At 45.1% G+C, this 16991-nt stretch overlaps 1 protein-coding gene across 1 annotated transcript; it reads left to right on the forward strand.

Annotated features, from left to right (window-relative positions):
- Positions 1–10667: 10667 nt before the first annotated feature.
- Positions 10668–16780, forward strand: DUSP2 (dual specificity phosphatase 2). The gene is made up of 4 exons (XM_054997175.1): positions 10668–11155; positions 12497–12624; positions 13599–13818; positions 14890–16780. The coding sequence occupies exons 1-4, from the start codon at positions 10768–10770 to the stop codon at positions 15102–15104; spliced, it is 951 nt and encodes a 316-aa protein (XP_054853150.1). The 5' UTR covers positions 10668–10767; the 3' UTR covers positions 15105–16780.
- The last annotated feature ends 211 nt before the right edge of the window (positions 16781–16991 follow it).

The raw sequence follows: 16991 nt of genomic DNA on the forward strand, positions 1-16991 counted from the left end.
TTCATGTCTGGCTGTCTAAAGATCCATAGATGGCTCAGGAGCTGCGGAATAATTTTTTTACATTAACTACCTGTATATGCAAAAGAATATTGGTCAGAATGGTCTGTTCTAAAATTTTGACAACCAATCTGGAGGCCTTGAAAAACATGCAAATAATGGCCTGCCAACAGATTAATAAGAAATTTAATTTTGTAGAAAGTCTGCTCTCTTCTGTATTTACTGGATTATTTATAGATTGTTATACGAAGTCCTCTGCTTTGTTTATCCAGGAAAAAAACTACAACTCTTTGATACTTCTCTTTTCATTGAAATTGTCTGGGTTTTTTAGCAAAAACTTTGCCCAAACTTCAGCCAACACAATCAAATTCAGCCAATCCCACCCCCAAGTATTCAAGACCTCAATGCCATTAGTTCTGAAACCAGCACCATTTTCTGAACACCCCACAACTCTCTGATCTTTCTGATAGAAAATGGTGTAGAGGCCCTGGTTATAGGTTTGTAAGGCTCAGATCAAGAGTCCCTCTAGCCTAGCCTCCTGTTTCTAACAATTCAGTTCTTAAAGAGACTTAAACCATTCTAAGCCCAAAGACTTCAATGGATTTAGGATTGCACTTTAACTGTAGCCAGACATATGCCTCCAGGAAGCTCACGCAAGCAGAACATGTTTGTCCTCATCATCTGGCATTCACAAATGAATTGCTTCTAAATGTGGAGGCTCCTTCTGGCTCTCATGGCTAACAGTAATCGATAGGCCTGTCCTCCATTGATTTAAAGACTGTTCTTCAGTCTTTAAATCATCTACCAAGGCACTGTTGATGCACTCTGGGAAGACATGTAGAAAGTCTTGGCATTCTTAACCCTTCCAGTGCCCCATGGCTACACATTTTCCTTTCTACTCACTCACCTGAGTGGCATGCAGTGAAGCAGGCACACCTCAAGACAAGCAGCACCACCCAGGCTAGGGAGTTGCTTCCTAATATAATTGACTTTGGAATGCTTTGCTCCGCAGCCTGGGAAGCAATATGCAAAAGGAGAAGAAAGCCGTCTGTCTGGCACCATTCTTGCCACAAGTGCCTATTAGTTTATGGGCCTGAGCTTGCCTCCCTGGAGCATCCATCCCTCACGTGGAACTTGACACTGGTTGGCCTTTGAGGCTGGTGCTCTGGGTAAAAAGCTATGATGTCTTTGCTTGCTGCAGGGTACTGCTGAGCATCACTTTTCGGATTGTCGGGAAGACAGAAGCAAAATGAAAGAGAGAGGCAATGTGATGAAGGCAGGAAGCAACCGCATCTCTCCTAGCATGTGGTGCAGGAAGCAGACAGGACAGAATTGGCACATTTATTCATTCATTTTTAAAATGTATATCCTACTGCATGGGACTTTCTTGCCTTTTCTTAAATAAAAAGAGGATAGCTTACCTGCATCCTGACTGAGTAATCCATCAAATTCTGAGCCCACTTCCTCTCTGGACATGTTGAGTCTGTGAACAAAATCAGCAAAGACAAGGGTGTGATAAATGCCATCAGACTGTGGACTCTTGAGATTATGGGGGACGTTTGCGGCCTACATGAGGGTATGCAAAGAGGTTCCCCTGCTATGGTGTCAGCAGCAATTGGCATAGGAGTAAGTGTCTCCATACCACTTGTTGCTTCTGCCACCCCTCCCCATTCCCCCTTTCCCTCCATCAAGTTTGCACAAGAGCACAGACAAGATCACATCAGGTCCCACGAAGCCGGGAAACTCATCCTTTTCCATTTCTCAGCTGAGCTATGCTGTAAAGCTACTGTGCAGCAACTGGGAAAAGGGAAAAAGCTCTTTAAAGAGCCCCCCCCCCAAAAAGAGGCAGGGAATGTGGCGTTTTTATTTTTATTTATAAATGTCATTTATAATCTGCCTTTCTCACTGAGACTCAAGGTGTGTTATACAGTGCGAGTTAGTACAGTCAATTTCAAGGGCATTTCAATAAACGTAATTGGGTATATAAATGCAAATTTGCAAAGATTTAAAAACAGGAGAAATCCAATACACAGATCTGGAGAAATGGTGAAGCAGAGCATTAGCAATTCTAAGACTGACATATTAAACAACATAAAACTACCCAGTAGGATCATACTTAAAGCAACCGATTGTACATAGTAGCACATAGTAGTAAAGTCTACGGTCCCTACTAGCACATAGTAATAAAGTCTATGGTCCCTCTCTCTTTTACTGTGAGACTAATACCTTACTTTAACTTTAGCTCTGCCCCCTCCTCATAGTGGTTGTTGTGAGCAGCCACTCCACTTGCAGCTACTCTCAGTTCTTCTTTGGAACTGGATCAAAGGAGATTTTCCTTTGGTCCGATGTAAAGGGGAAAGCTCCAGGTGGCCTTGGCCGTTTCCAGACAGCTTACCCTCTGCCGCTCCATGCCGCAACGCCGCGGCTCGTGCTGGGGCGAACGCGAAATATCGCGTTTTCTTGCACTAGTTTTGCGCGACGTTGCGCAAAACTTGCGTGAGAAAACGCGCTATTTCGCGTTTTCTCTGGCACAAGCCACGACGTTGCGGCATGGAGCGGCAGAAGGTAAGCCATCTGGAAATGGCCCTTCAGTCATGCTAAAAAAGGAGCACAACATTGTGCCGATGTTGCCATTTAAATGCGGGCTTCCTGAGTTCTATGCAAGAGAAAGTTCCTGCACGGAAGTAGCTATTATGCCTGCTGGATTTTGCCTTTCTCTTTTCTCTTGTTCAGGCAGGGATAGCCCACCTTTTTGTCCCACATGCTGAAAAGGTGCCATGCCTATCTGTGAAGGTATTGGTGTGCCAGCAAGCCAAAGAGGGAGAGAGATGAGGGTTCTCCTTGACTGAACGTACTGGGAGCAAGTTGAGCCCCAGTGGTGGTACTTGCATCTCAGGAGATCAATTTGGCTGCTTGGGATGGAGAACAGACCCTGCTGCACACCAAGCAAAAGGGCACGGCAAAAACGGCATGTCATCACTTGGCACACCTGCCAGGATTGCCTATCCCATGCTAAAGAACTGATATGCTTATGGATTAATTTGAGATTTAAAAAAAATGTACTTTTTTGTAAAAAACATTAACAAACGTTAACAACATTAAATATTAATTAAAAATTTTGAGACAAAGACTTTAATGCAAAAAAGAAACTTCAAGGCAAATGGCAAAATGTTTTAATGGCAATTTAAAAACATCGATAGAATAAACAATGCATGAAGAAAGAGCTGAAACAAATTCACTGTAAAGTCTCACAGCATTGACAAAATAATCTCCAAAACAAGTTTGAGAAATCCAATCAATCCTTCCAAATGCTTGAGGAAGTAAAATAGTCTTTACCAGAGCAAGCCTGATAAAATTCTTTGGACAGGGAGTTCCCTACCAAGGGTGCCCCTACTTATTTGTTGTGCCGCCCAATCTAACATGCCAATGATGATACTTGGAACGTGTTGATAACAGATTAGCTGGGCAGCGTTTAGGCCTGTCTCTCTGCAAAAAGTATTTGTTCAAACTGTTTGTTAACAAGTGTGTAGTAGAATCTTTCTCTGGAGGGTTTCCTGGGTAGCAATCTTGGATTATATGACAGAGATTTAAAGAGTTGTAAGAAAGCTGCTCCTCTTACACATCTAAAGGAAGCCAAATTTTGTTTATTCAAGTTAAGCACATTCATTTGGAAAAATCCTGTTGGTTGGAATTTGCCCCTAAAACTGAGACTTGAGCATGAAAACTATGTTTTGTTGAAAGGGGGGATGGGGAGAGAATTGGTGAAAATGTATTATTTCTGCTGCAGTACTAGCAGTATCCTTTCTGAGAACTGAAACCATAATTAAAGAAGGGGGAAAGCTAAAAATGGCAGAAGGTGCTGATTTGAAACTGCTAGCAGTAACTCTAAGCAAAGAAGTTTCCTCTGAGAGCTGAAACTGGGGGTGGGGAATGGTGTAGATCACTGCTGTGTGGGGAGGGAAGAGGAAGCTCAGAACTGCTGGGGGTAGAGAGAGAGATTTCGCTTCAAGAAGACATTGCATCATTGCTGGGTAGGAGCAGAGCCAACCCAAGACATTTTCCAATCCTAAGCCAGTTGTGTTGCATGTTCTGAGAGATGCACCTCTTCCTTACACAACATCTGAGCTCCTTGTGAGTATCTCTTTGTCCTCTCTGAGAGGCAGAGTGCATTAGGTGTACTATGTCTAGAAAAGGCCATTCTTACATTTCAATCCTTTACAGTTATGCATTGGGTCACATACAACTTCATCAACAGCTAGAGTTCCAGTTTCTGAGGATTTTCCAAAGTTGGGAAATGACACCCTATATTGCTACTCCAAGGGTCTGCTTAAGTTGTTTGTACAAGGCCTGGTCTACTTATGAGGTGATAGAAGTCTAGGCAACTTTGGGCTTTGGATCACATTGTTTAAACTCTCCATGGGGAGTTTTTTTCCCCCACGGAGAGTTTAAACAATGTGAAAAAAAAGCTCTTTGCAAATAAGAATTAAGCGTATATCTCACACTAATAATTTCCACTTAAAGGAAATTATTAGTGTGAGAGAAGGGAATTTTGGCCATCGTCACACGGGCATCTCTTCCGTTAAATTTACAGCATATAGCGTCCTACCTGTTATCGGCACAGTAACGTTTCTTTGGGTCACCTAACGGCTCTTCGTGCCACCAGCTGTCCACACCGAAGCACTCTGTTCTGTTCTCTCTAACCGCGCAGAAGCAGCTCCTCCCGCCCTTTTTTTTATTATTCTGGTGTTTAATTCCACTATAACGGAGTAACAGCATATAAACATTCCGTTAGAGCAAAACATTACGACCCTTTTGTTTTTCCAACTTTGAAATTATATAAATAGCCCTTTGCCCGCAGAAAACTCCCTGTCTGACATGATCCCCATCGCTGAAGACTCTGCCATGGCGACTGAGTCATTTTTACTTCAGCAGAAAGTTTGCATTGTGTTATGTCGTTATGGCGTTATAAGGACATAATAAAATTAAAAAAAGGGGAGTCGCAGGAAGAAATGGATTCTGGGATTGAAGGGAGGGCATAGGACGTTGCGAGGTGAAATACATCAATGTGAGGCATTCACACTGAGGCACAAAATAGCGCGACTATCAAGCACAAAGCAGAAGAGAGAAAATCGCTACAGTGTTGGAATAAGGTGGGTGTTTGCCGGGAAATAGCACCATTTTAGCGCTAAATAAAAGCCCGTGTGACGACGGCCTTTGAAAATTTTGAAAATGTAAAGCCTGCCATCTGAAGTGGTACTACCACTTCTACTACCTCCACCCTCTACCCCCTCCTTGCCATCTCAGTTTGCTGCATGTCTAGGCCAGACCTAAGGGACTGATGTGGAGACTGCTTGGAGACTGATGTGGCTCAAGGGATCTAGTAAAAAAGGTGGCTCTCAGCAGTGGCTGGAATGCATGATTCCCTTCCAAAAAGACCATAGGAGGGCATTTAATTTCTGGATGCTGTGCATTGAACCGAAAGTGACTGTTCTTTAGAGAAGAGCAATAACCCGGCATCCACAGGAAGAGAGATTACGTAGGTAAATGTAGACGCTCAGAACTGGCTGGCGAGCACACGGGAAACTCAACATGCATTGCATAGCACTGTGGTCATTTGAATGTTCGAGTCCACGGCCAGATTGAGGCCAATTCACAAGATTGCTTCTTAAAATAATGTGTTCCCTCTCCTTTTGCCCATGGTGATCAACACAGGAATAGTCCATGGAAATCGGCTGCTTAACTAAGATGGTGGCTGGAGAGTTCTGGATGCCCCCACCTTCTGAGGGGTATGGGGCTACCAAGACCTTGGTGGTGCCTTCTTTATGGGATTCTCATCCCACACCCATCTCTCTGGCACTGACCTTGACAAGTTTTAGTTACAGCCAGGAGTTCTCCGACAATCATGTATGTGGGGTTCAATTCAGATAGAGGCATGAGGGAAGGGAGACTTTAAGCCTTCCCTCTGCACTGTTTTCCCAGACTGAAAAGGTCACGTGAAGTCACCCATATCAGTATGTTTCCCCAATGCGGAAAATAGCAGCTTTCAGACTGGGAAAACGATGTGTGTGTGTGAAAGGGTTAACCACTCCTCCCATCAAGCTGCAGTCCCAATCTAATGTGGAGTCTTGTAAATCTTGTGCATAGTTGAGCTCTGAGGAGACCAAAGTTCAAATCCCCAGTAAGCCATGAAACTCACTGCGTGATCCTTAGTCAGTCTTGGTCTAAAGTAGCATTCTTGGAGGAATCCAGAGCCTATGACAAAAAATATTACCTTAGCGGGTCTTAATTTGTTAGGAAATGACTCTGTCCAAGCACACCTCAGGGTTTAGAGGACATGATCCCACTCCCAGATGAAGAGAGGTCTGATACGTTTGTGTGTGATGGAATGGCAGTTTAGACTCTGGATGTATGCTCCCCTCTTCTATAATCTAATGTGGGATAGGGAATCTGTTACCAAGTAGGCTGTACTTGTACAGTTGTTAATAAAGCAAATATTACAACGCTGCCAGAAGCCAAGGGAACCTACCTGGGAAAGCACTGCTCTGGGACTACTCACTGCTCTGAGCTTCTAGGGGGAAAGGTGAGACAGCAATCCAATAGACAAATATTTAAAATAATAAACTAAGAAGCAAGGTGCTCAGGGTAAAGGCACATGCCCTTGATTTTTGAATACTCAGTAGAAGGGCAGGATATAGAGGAAACAAGTCAGCAAATGAAGAAATATTGCTTGTCTTGGAAGATCCCACAGGCTAAAAAAGCAAGACTACAACCGGTGTCATGTCAGCTGCTAGTCTAAAAATATGGCAGGTCTTAGTGTAGGACGTGTTTTTGCATCAAAAATAGTGTTTCCATTTGTTCTCAGCGAACAAGGAACATGAACAAGAAGTGCTCTTTCTGAGCTTTAGAGTTGTTTCTCCAGAATCACTGTGGAACTCTATAAAAGTCAGAAGTTGCTTGCTAAATGGCGCGCAATATGTAGGATCTTTATGAGTCTTGTAAAAACCAATATAACGTGTTGTTTATTGCTCTTGATTTCCTGTGTGCAAGATTTAACAGCTCTACATTCTAGCTACCAATTTCTCTCCAGCTGAAAGGGCAGTGTGAGTTTCCTGTATGTTCATCTTGAATCATTTTTCTGTCCGCTTTTCTTCCCTATCATCCTTCTTGACTTGTGGGTGCCAGAACTGGAGAGAGGGTCAGCTAAATTAGGCTCAAGAAGACATCTTGATAGAAGATCCCCTACTGGATCAGACCAGTGGGCCTGCTTGTTCAGTATCCTATTTCACACAATGGCCAACCAGTGGCTATGGCCAAAGCCTTCCTCTGATGTTGTTTCCTAGCACTGGTATTTAAAGGTTTACTTCTGGACACAAAGGTTCCCTTCAGTCATCATGGCTAGTAGCCATTGATAGGCCTCATGAATCTGTCCAATGTGAGAAGCATCATAAAGATCCTGGAACTCCCTCCACAAATACTTTTGTGATGTCAACTCCTTTCCGACATCCAAAATCTACTTTTGCTGTGAAGTCATTCGTTTAACCCTTTAGCTCTCATTCTTACCTGAAACTAAGCCTAAGTATGTGTGATTATGTTGAACACCCTCACTCATTAGCGATGGGCGAACCTCCTCATCCTTCTATTTTAGCCTGACAGGGAATAAGCTGGAGTGAAATCCTTTATTTTGCAAATAAATTGTTCCAACTCAAGCCCATTCCAAAATTCAGACCTCATTATGATTCTAAGAAGGACCTAACAGAGAACTCATTACAAGTCGTCACTATCACAAGGAAAATCAGATGAGGGAAAGGGCTCTCGGCAGGGGACCAAAATGAGCCAATACTCAATGCCAAAAGGGGTGTGAGACTGATTCAACAGGAGCTCAGAAGGGAGTCTTGAAATACAAATCTTTCAGCCCTGTCTTTTTGATACCCAGCCATCAGCTTTCACTTGAGACCCCATTACTTCATCCAGTTGCTCCTGTCCCATTGTTGAAAAGTCTCTTGTAAGGGCACAGGGGGCTGCTTTTCTTTTGCTGCTTTTCTCCTGACCTAGATCACCTCTACAGATGTTTGCCTAGCTCCCTCTCAAGGAAAGGGGATTTGTTCCAGCCTTCTCTAAAGCTGGTGACCATAGTTCTTAAGACTCAACTTTGGCCAAACAGAATAAAATGGAGATCTAGTTCTGGCATGAAGACAGTTTCAGGTGGATAGCTGTTTGCCAGTTGTAGAAGAGCAAGATTTGGGTTCAGTAGCCTCTTAGAGACCAACTAGATCTCCAAGTTATGAGCTTTTGAGAGTTAGCGTTCCAAGCTCCTAGATCTGACACGTGACACATTTCCGAATAGAGCCTACAGCATGGCATTGAATCAGATAATGGGAAAGGACCCAAAGGAACACACACACACACACACACACCATAGCTAGCATCGAGTATCATATTGCACCTGTTGTGTTTTCAGTTCACACTTGCCATCTCTTGGAAGGCTTTTAAGCGAGCATCGGAGAGTTGACATCTCTTACTGTAGCACCACCTGCTGGGTGGGGGTGAGAGTAATACTTTGTGCAGGGTTCACATGCTTCCTCTTAAAGATATGTGTATATATAGCTTATCCTTTCTTCCCATAAAACATGCATGTGTTGACTTTCTACATAATGTGAGAAAAAAATTAGACAACTGGCAAATGGGATAGGCCAGCCTCATGGCATAATGGCTGTGTGATCCTTATGATGGATCATAAAATTGCCAACTTCATTTGCTCAGAACAGCTTGTTTAAGTAGATGAGAAAAAGGCAGGACCGTATCGCCAGATTCACACGCTAATCAATGGGAACCAGTTTCAGCTGTAACAAGGAAAATGGCTAAACTAAGAGTGTATGTACATTAGTCGATCTCTCTTTACTTGTATCTTTTGTGACTGGTCATTCAGTTGGCTCTGTTGAAAAGCATTAGTTTAGAGGTCACAGGAGGAGATATAGAAGCTCTCTTTGTGGCATGGCCCATTCACATGTGCAAATTGTTCTTTGGTGCTACAATCATGTGTAAAGTAGCAATTCTTGTATCTTGCCAAGCTTATTTAGGAGAACTATGCCATTGTATTCCAGGGGCAAATACATACAGCTGCCCTTACTCAGTTGAAGCAAGGGAAGAGCAAGCTTTTAAAGTCTGGCTGGCACAAGATTTTGACCCTGAAACCATTTTGGAAGGAAAAGAAATTGGATGACATGCAAGGACCAGGTGCAGGGCTGGATATACTTCCCCTAGGTAAAGGTCTTACTCTAAATCTGAAAGCAACTCAAAGTCCCATGATCTGCCACAGAGAGCTTAAGAGAAATCCAGCGTTTTCAGTACAGGTAAACCCTGAAATGTCAGGACTCAGGACAACTGTGATTGCCTCTTGACCTGTTTCTGATTCATAAGTAAGAACAGGGGACACAACCTCCAAAATGAAGTTTCAAATGGGTTCATTGGGAAGGAGGTGGGTGGGAACAATTCTCCTGAAAAATTCTTGAGTCATATTCAAACAGACCCCACAAGTCTGCCCTTTGTAAATGTCAAAATGAAGGTGTCGTGCTGAGCATGCTAATGCTTACTTAACGTGGATGTTAACAAGCAGAGATTACGGAAAAATTCAGAGTAGAATCGGGGGGGGGGGGGAACCATCTCAAGACAACAGCTCTGTGCGCGCAAGGTGTTAAGGTGCAAAGGTAAGAACACTGTTGTAAGCCACTTTGTGTCCCCGTTGGAGGGAAAGGCAGGGCAAAAATATCAGAATAAATGTCCTCCGAATCCTAATCTTATCACTGAACTCCTCGGTTGAACTTGGCACAAGAAAGCATAATTTGACCATGTAGACACAAAAGAGCCAATTGGACAGAAGAGAATTCCATTTTAAGGAAAATCTACAGTGCTATCCTAAGCAGAGTTACACCCTTCTAAACCCATCGACTTTGATGGGCTTAGAAGGTTGTAGCTCTACATAGGATCCAACTGCAAATGTTTTGGTTATTGGTACACCAGGGAAAAATACATCAACAGGTAATATTCTCTTCTTATCCAGGCTGGCTGTGCTTTACAACAAAGGACTCACCCCCCAAATTCCCTTTCCTGCAATCCATCCTGCTCCCCCACCCCCCACCCCCGTTCGCATTGCTATGGCACTGTATTGCTTCATCTAGGGACTGATGGTGAGTGGGGATGAAGGCTTGCTTTTCTGTGGGGTGAACTGATTGCCCTCTCGCTGCTTTCTAACCCTGTAATTCCCTGATGCACACACAGGCACATGTATTCTTGGGTTCCCAGCCCCCCTCCCCCCTCAATAAACAAAACATCAAAACCCTCATTCACATATGCAGGAATAGCCGAAGACATATATTTATAGGTGTGGTCCGCGCCTCCAAATGAGAATGTAAACATTCCCACCCAGATGGGCGCATCCTGATAAGTCGGTCTGTCGACTTCTCCCAGCCGGACGCGCACAGCCCGGTAGCGGCCGGAGACCGGCGGAGCTCCCCACACGTGAGTGGGCAGTGCCCAAACAAGGGAGTTCCTCGGTGACGCGCACCTCCATATCTGGGCTCCCGGGGCGGGCCTCTGAGCGGCCGGGGATCAGCGGCGTATTTAAGCGCCCGCGCCGATCGGGCAGGCAAATCGAAGTGGTTGAGAGTGTGGAGAAGGCGCTTCGGGTGATTGCGCAAAAAGGTGCGCCTTCCCGTCTCCACCATCTTGCTCCGCTTTTGCGCCGCGTCTGATTCGGATTGCCCCACCCCAGCCATGGTGATCGAGGAAGTGCTACCCCTGGAAAGCTCCAGCCTGGCCCATCTGCTGCGAGATCCCCAAGAAAGCGGCCGTACGCTGGTGCTGGACTGCCGGCCCTTCCTCGCTTTCTGCCAGGCGCACCTGGTGGACTCGCGGCCGGTGCATTGGAACGGGCTGCTCAGGCGCAGGTCCCGTGGCAGAACCGGAGTCAGCCTGGAGTGGCTGGTGCCCGACAGGGCGCTGTTGGGGCGGCTCCGCAAGGGAGAGCTGGCCCACTTGGTGGTGCTGGACGAGGCCAGCGGCTCGGTGGCAGCGTTGCGGCCGGACAGCCTGGCCAGGTTGCTCCTTAACGCCCTGCTGCTGGAGGACAGATCGGGGACCTCGCGCATTTACCTGCTCAAAGGTAAAAAGATGCTCTCCTGTCCCCATGTAGTAACAAGAGCAGCTTGTAGCGCCCATCAACTCACGCCGTTCTTTACTGAGCTGCATCAGTAAATCAAAAGGAGGCCTGGCCCCGGGGGGCATACAGTTGGAATGCTGACAGTGCTGTATGAATACAGCAAAGGCAGTTTGAGCTTGGTTTGGACTGAGTGTAAGAACAAAAGGGGGTTAGCTTCCTGGCTTTGATTTGGGACCGGGAGAAAGAATACACACGGGGCCTCTTGGGAGAATAGCGTTGGTTTCATTGTTATACATTAAAAATTCCTAGCTCCGTTCTGCCAAGGGCATGGTGTAACCTCTGGCTGTAGTTGCCCCTCCTTCCTACAGTCAGTTACCCAGCAGACCATTATGTGGACACTTTTGAACATGCCTGCCATTACTAGTGCCCAGTTGGGTTGCCAGCTCTGGGTTGGGAAATTCCTGGTGATTTGGGGTGGAGCCTGGGGAGGGTGTGGTCTGGAGAGGAGAGGGGTCTCAGTGGGGTATAATGCCACTCTCTGAAGCTGAGCTGTTCTTTGTAGTCTGGAGATCAGTTGTAAGACTGGGAAGCCCTGCCTTGAGGCTGGCAGCCTTAGTGCCCAGCATCTGCTTCTCTTCTACACAGGAGTTGATCATGACCACCATCCATTCTGTAGCAGTGCACACAACACTGGCACACAGCGGCTGGCCTTAGTAAGCATTAAAAAAAAAGCGGTGGTGCTAATTTTATAGCTTGAAAGTATCACATTTGACATTGGTATTTTGGGAAGAATTTTAAATTTCAGTTTTAAAATACATTAGAGTGTTCTTCCTTAAAAAATTCTTTAGTCTATGTAATTTAAGGAGATGATGCCAAGTATTTATACTACCCGGGCCTCAACCCTTTAAACCAAGTGGCATCTTTAGTTGCAAAATTGTTAATGTTGATATGTCTACCTTTGCGATAATGGATTCATACATTCACAGCATATCTCTCTCCCTACAATAGCATATACATTAGACTGAGCACTCTGCCTCAATAAAGGCACTGTTATCACTGGCCTCCTAAAACCGTGTCCTTGGTCATCCCTTCCCCTGCATAACATACCATTATCTCTTACCACGTGTACTGGTGACATTGGTATTACTAGGAGTGGGTTGTGTTCTGGTGTGAAATGTATTCTGATATGGAGAGAATGGGTTAGATGCTTCTTTGGACAGGTTTCAAAATGCTTCCTGGCCAAGCAGGAGCATTCTTGTAATATTCTGCTTGTATGGTGCTTGTAACAGACACCCCTGGTGAGATGTACTAATGGACCATCTTCTTCCAACATCTGCCTTCTAGGTGGCTTTGAGAATTTCCAAGCCAATTTCCCAGAACTCTGCTCTGAGACTCCTATGTCCACTTCCTCTCCTGCTCTGAGAAGCCCTGAAGACAACAGCAATGAAGCAATCACTCCCCTGTATGATCAGGTGAGTTCTCAGGGTGTGGCTTGTGCATGAATTTGAGGGGCCAAAGATATGGGATCCTAAGAGAGATCACCCCCACCCCAGAACAGCTACTTTTTAAAACATTCCATGTTGTTTTTTTAATTGAATAGTCTAGTCTTCAACCCATGAGTAATACTAGTAGAATTACTACTCGTGAGACAAAATACAGTTCAGTTGGAATAAAGATATGTCTAAGAAGCTGTGTTGTCCACCCTGTCCCACAGGTTTAGAGCGAGTAACAATAATTATATTCCCTTTAACTGATAACTGATTAAATATAATTTTTAAAGAGAGATTATATATTCTCATTTTTAATACAGATGACTTTGAGAGAGTGTAAATTTATATTTTATTTTATATATATTTTATATTTTATTTATATATAATTTATATATTTATATATATAAAAGCAGAATGTTGTGTGTTTTGCTCCTATTGAAGTGACATGTTGGACCTAAAATAGTCTCAAAATAAGCAACAGCACCCTTAATTCCTCGCCTCAACAATTAATCCATGACTATTTTAGTAAGATGATCTCCTAATTAAGACTTGCAGTCAGTAGTGATAATTCTTCATTCTTCCTTATAACATCTTCATTTATCAGTACTTGAGGTTGGGTTTAAACCCAGGGTTTTTATCTTCCTCTGCTGTCTGAAATGCACTTTTTGGATCTTATGGGAAGCTAGGCAGAGAGGAAAGGATGTATTCACAGTAGATTCTTGTGAGGAGAAGATCTGTTCCGTTTTTAACTCCTAGAATATGCTACGCCTGGGGAGCACACCTGGCTCTGACCTTGGACACTCTATACCTGCAGCTGACTTTAGTGTCAAGATGTGTGACAGGAGTGAGAGTTCTTTCCCCCTCCATTAACCTTGCTCCCCTTCAATCACTTTGGTGTAGAGACCTGCACAATCGGTGCAAATAAGTCTAATGCGTCTTCTCTTTTTCTCCTGCAGGGTGGGCCAGTAGAGATTCTTCCGTTTCTGTACCTGGGCAGTTGCTATCACTCCTCCAACAGGGAGGTTCTGGAGTCCTTGGGGATCACTGCCGTGCTCAACGTGTCCTCCAGCTGCCCCAACCATTTTGAAGGGCAGTTCCTCTATAAGAGCATCCCGGTGGAGGACAACCACATGGCTGAGATCAGCGTTTGGTTCCAGGAAGCCATCAGCTTCATCGGTGAGTGTTTGTCTGCAAACCTTTTTAGTATAAAGGAGCATCAGTCCTCCATGAGCCCATGCAAACAACCAGACTATTCTAGCGGGGCATCCAGTGTACTTACATCATCCGAGCAAGTATCATTTTACCACACATCAGATGTAAGTGTGTGTTAAAATGGTCTTTCATATCTACTTCAGTCAGATAGCTTTTTCTGTTAGTGGCCGAGCATACAGAACTTTGAAGTCTTGCTAACTTCTGTAGCATCTATTATAAGAACGTAAGAGAAGCCATGTTGGATCAGGCCAGTGGCCCATCCAGTCCAGCGCTCTTGTGTCACACAGTGGCCAAAAAACCAGGTGTCACCAGGAGGTCTGCCAGTGGGGAAGGGACACTAGAAGCCCTCCCACTGATTGCCCCCCCCCACAACACCAAGAATTATGCCGAGAGAGCTCAATGTACTTCTTGGCCACTATGTGGATTGATGAGGCTTTGGACTCAATACCCCTCTGTTGTACCACACAACACAATGCGTAGACTAAAACTTTACAAAAAGTAACTTGGCCTGTGACCACCTGTGGGATTCCAGTGCCTCTGGATGACCTGCTGTTCAATTAAAAGGGTTACAAGCAATTTATGGTGGATATGTCCTGACAGCTATAAGCCATGATAACTAAATGGAACCTCCACATGTAAAGGCAGTATATCTTTGACTATCAGTTGCTGGAGAGCAATCAAAGTGACGTGCTGCCTACATGTCCTGTGGGAGGCTGTTCCTAGGGGAGTAAAGGCTCAGTGTGGTACAAGAAGGTGTCTGATGCTATTTCTTCCTCTCCACTCCACCTAGGCAACCTGAGGATGCCCCATAGTTGCTGTAAAATCAGCACCTCTCCATTTTGTTGAGATGAGGAGTGTTAAATGGGTCCACTAAACCAATAAACCTTCCCCTGCTGTGCAGCCGTATCTTTGTTTGAAAAGCAATAGAAATGTCTGCCTTGCTTTAGATGGTTGTTTTCCAGTATATAGCCCCGGCTATAGAGTTTCTCCCCTTGAAGACTCCAAGTAATTGTTCTTTCTTCCCTTTTCTTGCAGATTCGGTCAAAAACAGCGGTGGGCGAGTACTGGTCCACTGCCAAGCAGGCATCTCCCGCTCCGCCACCATTTGCCTTGCCTACCTGATCCAGAGCCGCCGGGTGCGCCTGGAGGAGGCCTTTGACTTTGTCAAGCAGCGCCGTGGGGTTATCTCGCCCAATTTTGGCTTCATGGGGCAGCTCCTGCAGTTTGAGACAGAGGTGTTGTGCCATTAGCTCAGCAGCCCCTTATTGCCTGCAAGCCAGTTGGTTGGAAGTAGGGGGGACCCTCCTTCCAAGGACAGAGAGACTGATGTGTGTTTCTGTTTACATCCCTATGGGGGCGCTGTAACCCAGGACAATATCACTTCTTGATTGCACTAAATGATGCTGGAGGATCCCTTTGGGGAGGGGATCCCTTCTGCAGCCAGACAAGACTTTCTCTCTCGGCTGTTTTAAACTGCTCTGCTCTTAGCCTGCTTATTACACAATAAATATCCAGGATAAGGGCAATGGAGGGAGGGTTGGAAAGGTGGGCGGGGCGGGGGGGAAGCTCTCCCTGTTCCTCCATTGGTGAGTCATTGTGAGGCCAGAATTCTCCCACTGAAGTTGTAAAAGAAACCCAAATTCGGATGTACTCTTGTCGCATCGATCAGTGTCTTCCCAAGCTGGTGCTCGTTGGTGCATTGTATCGTCCTTCTCTTTCTGCCAGATCCTTATGGCTTTGTGTCACCATGTTACAGTGAAGCCTGCAGTTCAAACAATCTCCTTGAGTTATCTGTGGGCTAAAGGTGATTAGCAGGGAGAAATAATGAACTGGGCTGTGTCCTGTGGTGGTGTGTCTGACCACAAAGTGGGAGCAGAACATGCAAAAGAGCCGGGAAAGGCTGCTTTTGAAAAGGAAAAACCGTGTCATAGCTGTCCCATTAGTATCCCTCCAAGTAGCCAAGGCCGGCACGTATAACTTCACCCTCTTTCCAACATCGTCGTGAAGTAAGCTAAGCTGAGGAAGTGGCACTATCAGAAGGTGATCCAATCAGCTTCTTGGCTAATAGGGGAACCAGCACAGTCCATTTTCAGATAGGAAAACCTTTTCCTCATGTTGTCCATGGAGAAGATGGCCTTGCAGTCCTCCAGCGGAGGTGTATCACCTTCCTCTGCAGGTCTTTCCTGTGTCTGGGTCTCAGGCATTGGCAGAGATTTTTCTTTCTGCCTTTTTGGGTAATCCTCTTTCTTTGACCATCCTCAAACTTCAGATGCGAGTTGAAAAGTCCAGGGAAATTCAATTATACACTGAACTATTTATTTCCCATTTGGGTACATTAGGTGATTCAGTTAGCCTCTGATCCCCAGCCTTACATAGGCCAGCCAGCGACCAACAAGCATTCTTTGTAACTAGTTACTGGTTGTTCATATATGCTGTGAAAAAGTGAGGTATGGGGTGTGGGGGGGGGGAGTCCCCATTCCTAGAAATGCAGGACAGGAGAACTCGCTGCCCCGATGCCGCACAGCCCTTCCCTGTAGGTAGAAGAAGCCTGGGGAGTACCAGCGAGCCTCCTGTTCTGCTGAGATGGATCTCCTTTTCTAAATGCACTGAGAACAGACAACACCTTTTGCAGCCAAAGAACCCCCTCCCTTTCCTTCCTCCAAGGTGTTGTCTTGGACCACAGTGGGCACGAACCACTGAGAAGCCTCCTGCGCAGCTCCTGCTCCTTTCAATAAGGCTTGTGCAGTAGAACTTACTGATGGATCGTGGCCAGAGTCGTTCTCCCCCTTCCACCCATTGAGCAATATACAGTTTGTGCATTCATGCAATTAGGAGAATTTCTTCATCAACTGACATTAATTTTCAATGTCTCTTGCACTTTATATTTATTATCACCTGTTGCAATAAAATAACAATTTTTATATTGTGGGCTGAGTCCCTGAGTTCTGTCATTTGCCTTGTTTATATATCTTTCAGTTTTGCATACATAGGTACATCCTTGCAGTCAGGGAAGTGAGTCCTCTGCAATGCATGCCTTGCCCTTTTTAAAGGTTATATTCTTTACTGCCCATGTATATCCCCTTGTCTCTTACCTCTGTGTGAGTTGTGTGCCATCAAATCGCCTCAGACCTATGGCA

Source organism: Eublepharis macularius, chromosome 14 (assembly GCF_028583425.1).
Source record: "Eublepharis macularius isolate TG4126 chromosome 14, MPM_Emac_v1.0, whole genome shotgun sequence".
Lineage (NCBI taxonomy): Eukaryota > Metazoa > Chordata > Lepidosauria > Squamata > Eublepharidae > Eublepharis > Eublepharis macularius.

Excerpts from the sequence above, each read along its gene's own strand:
- DUSP2 (XM_054997175.1), top strand. The coding sequence starts at position 10,768 with ATGGTGATCGAGGAAGTGCTACCCCTGGAAAGCTCCAGCCTGGCCCAT. Across the intron at positions 11,156-12,496 it reads GCGCATTTACCTGCTCAAAG|GTGGCTTTGAGAATTTCCAA; the intron begins GTAAAAAGATGC and ends TCTGCCTTCTAG. Across the intron at positions 12,625-13,598 it reads TCACTCCCCTGTATGATCAG|GGTGGGCCAGTAGAGATTCT; the intron begins GTGAGTTCTCAG and ends TTTCTCCTGCAG.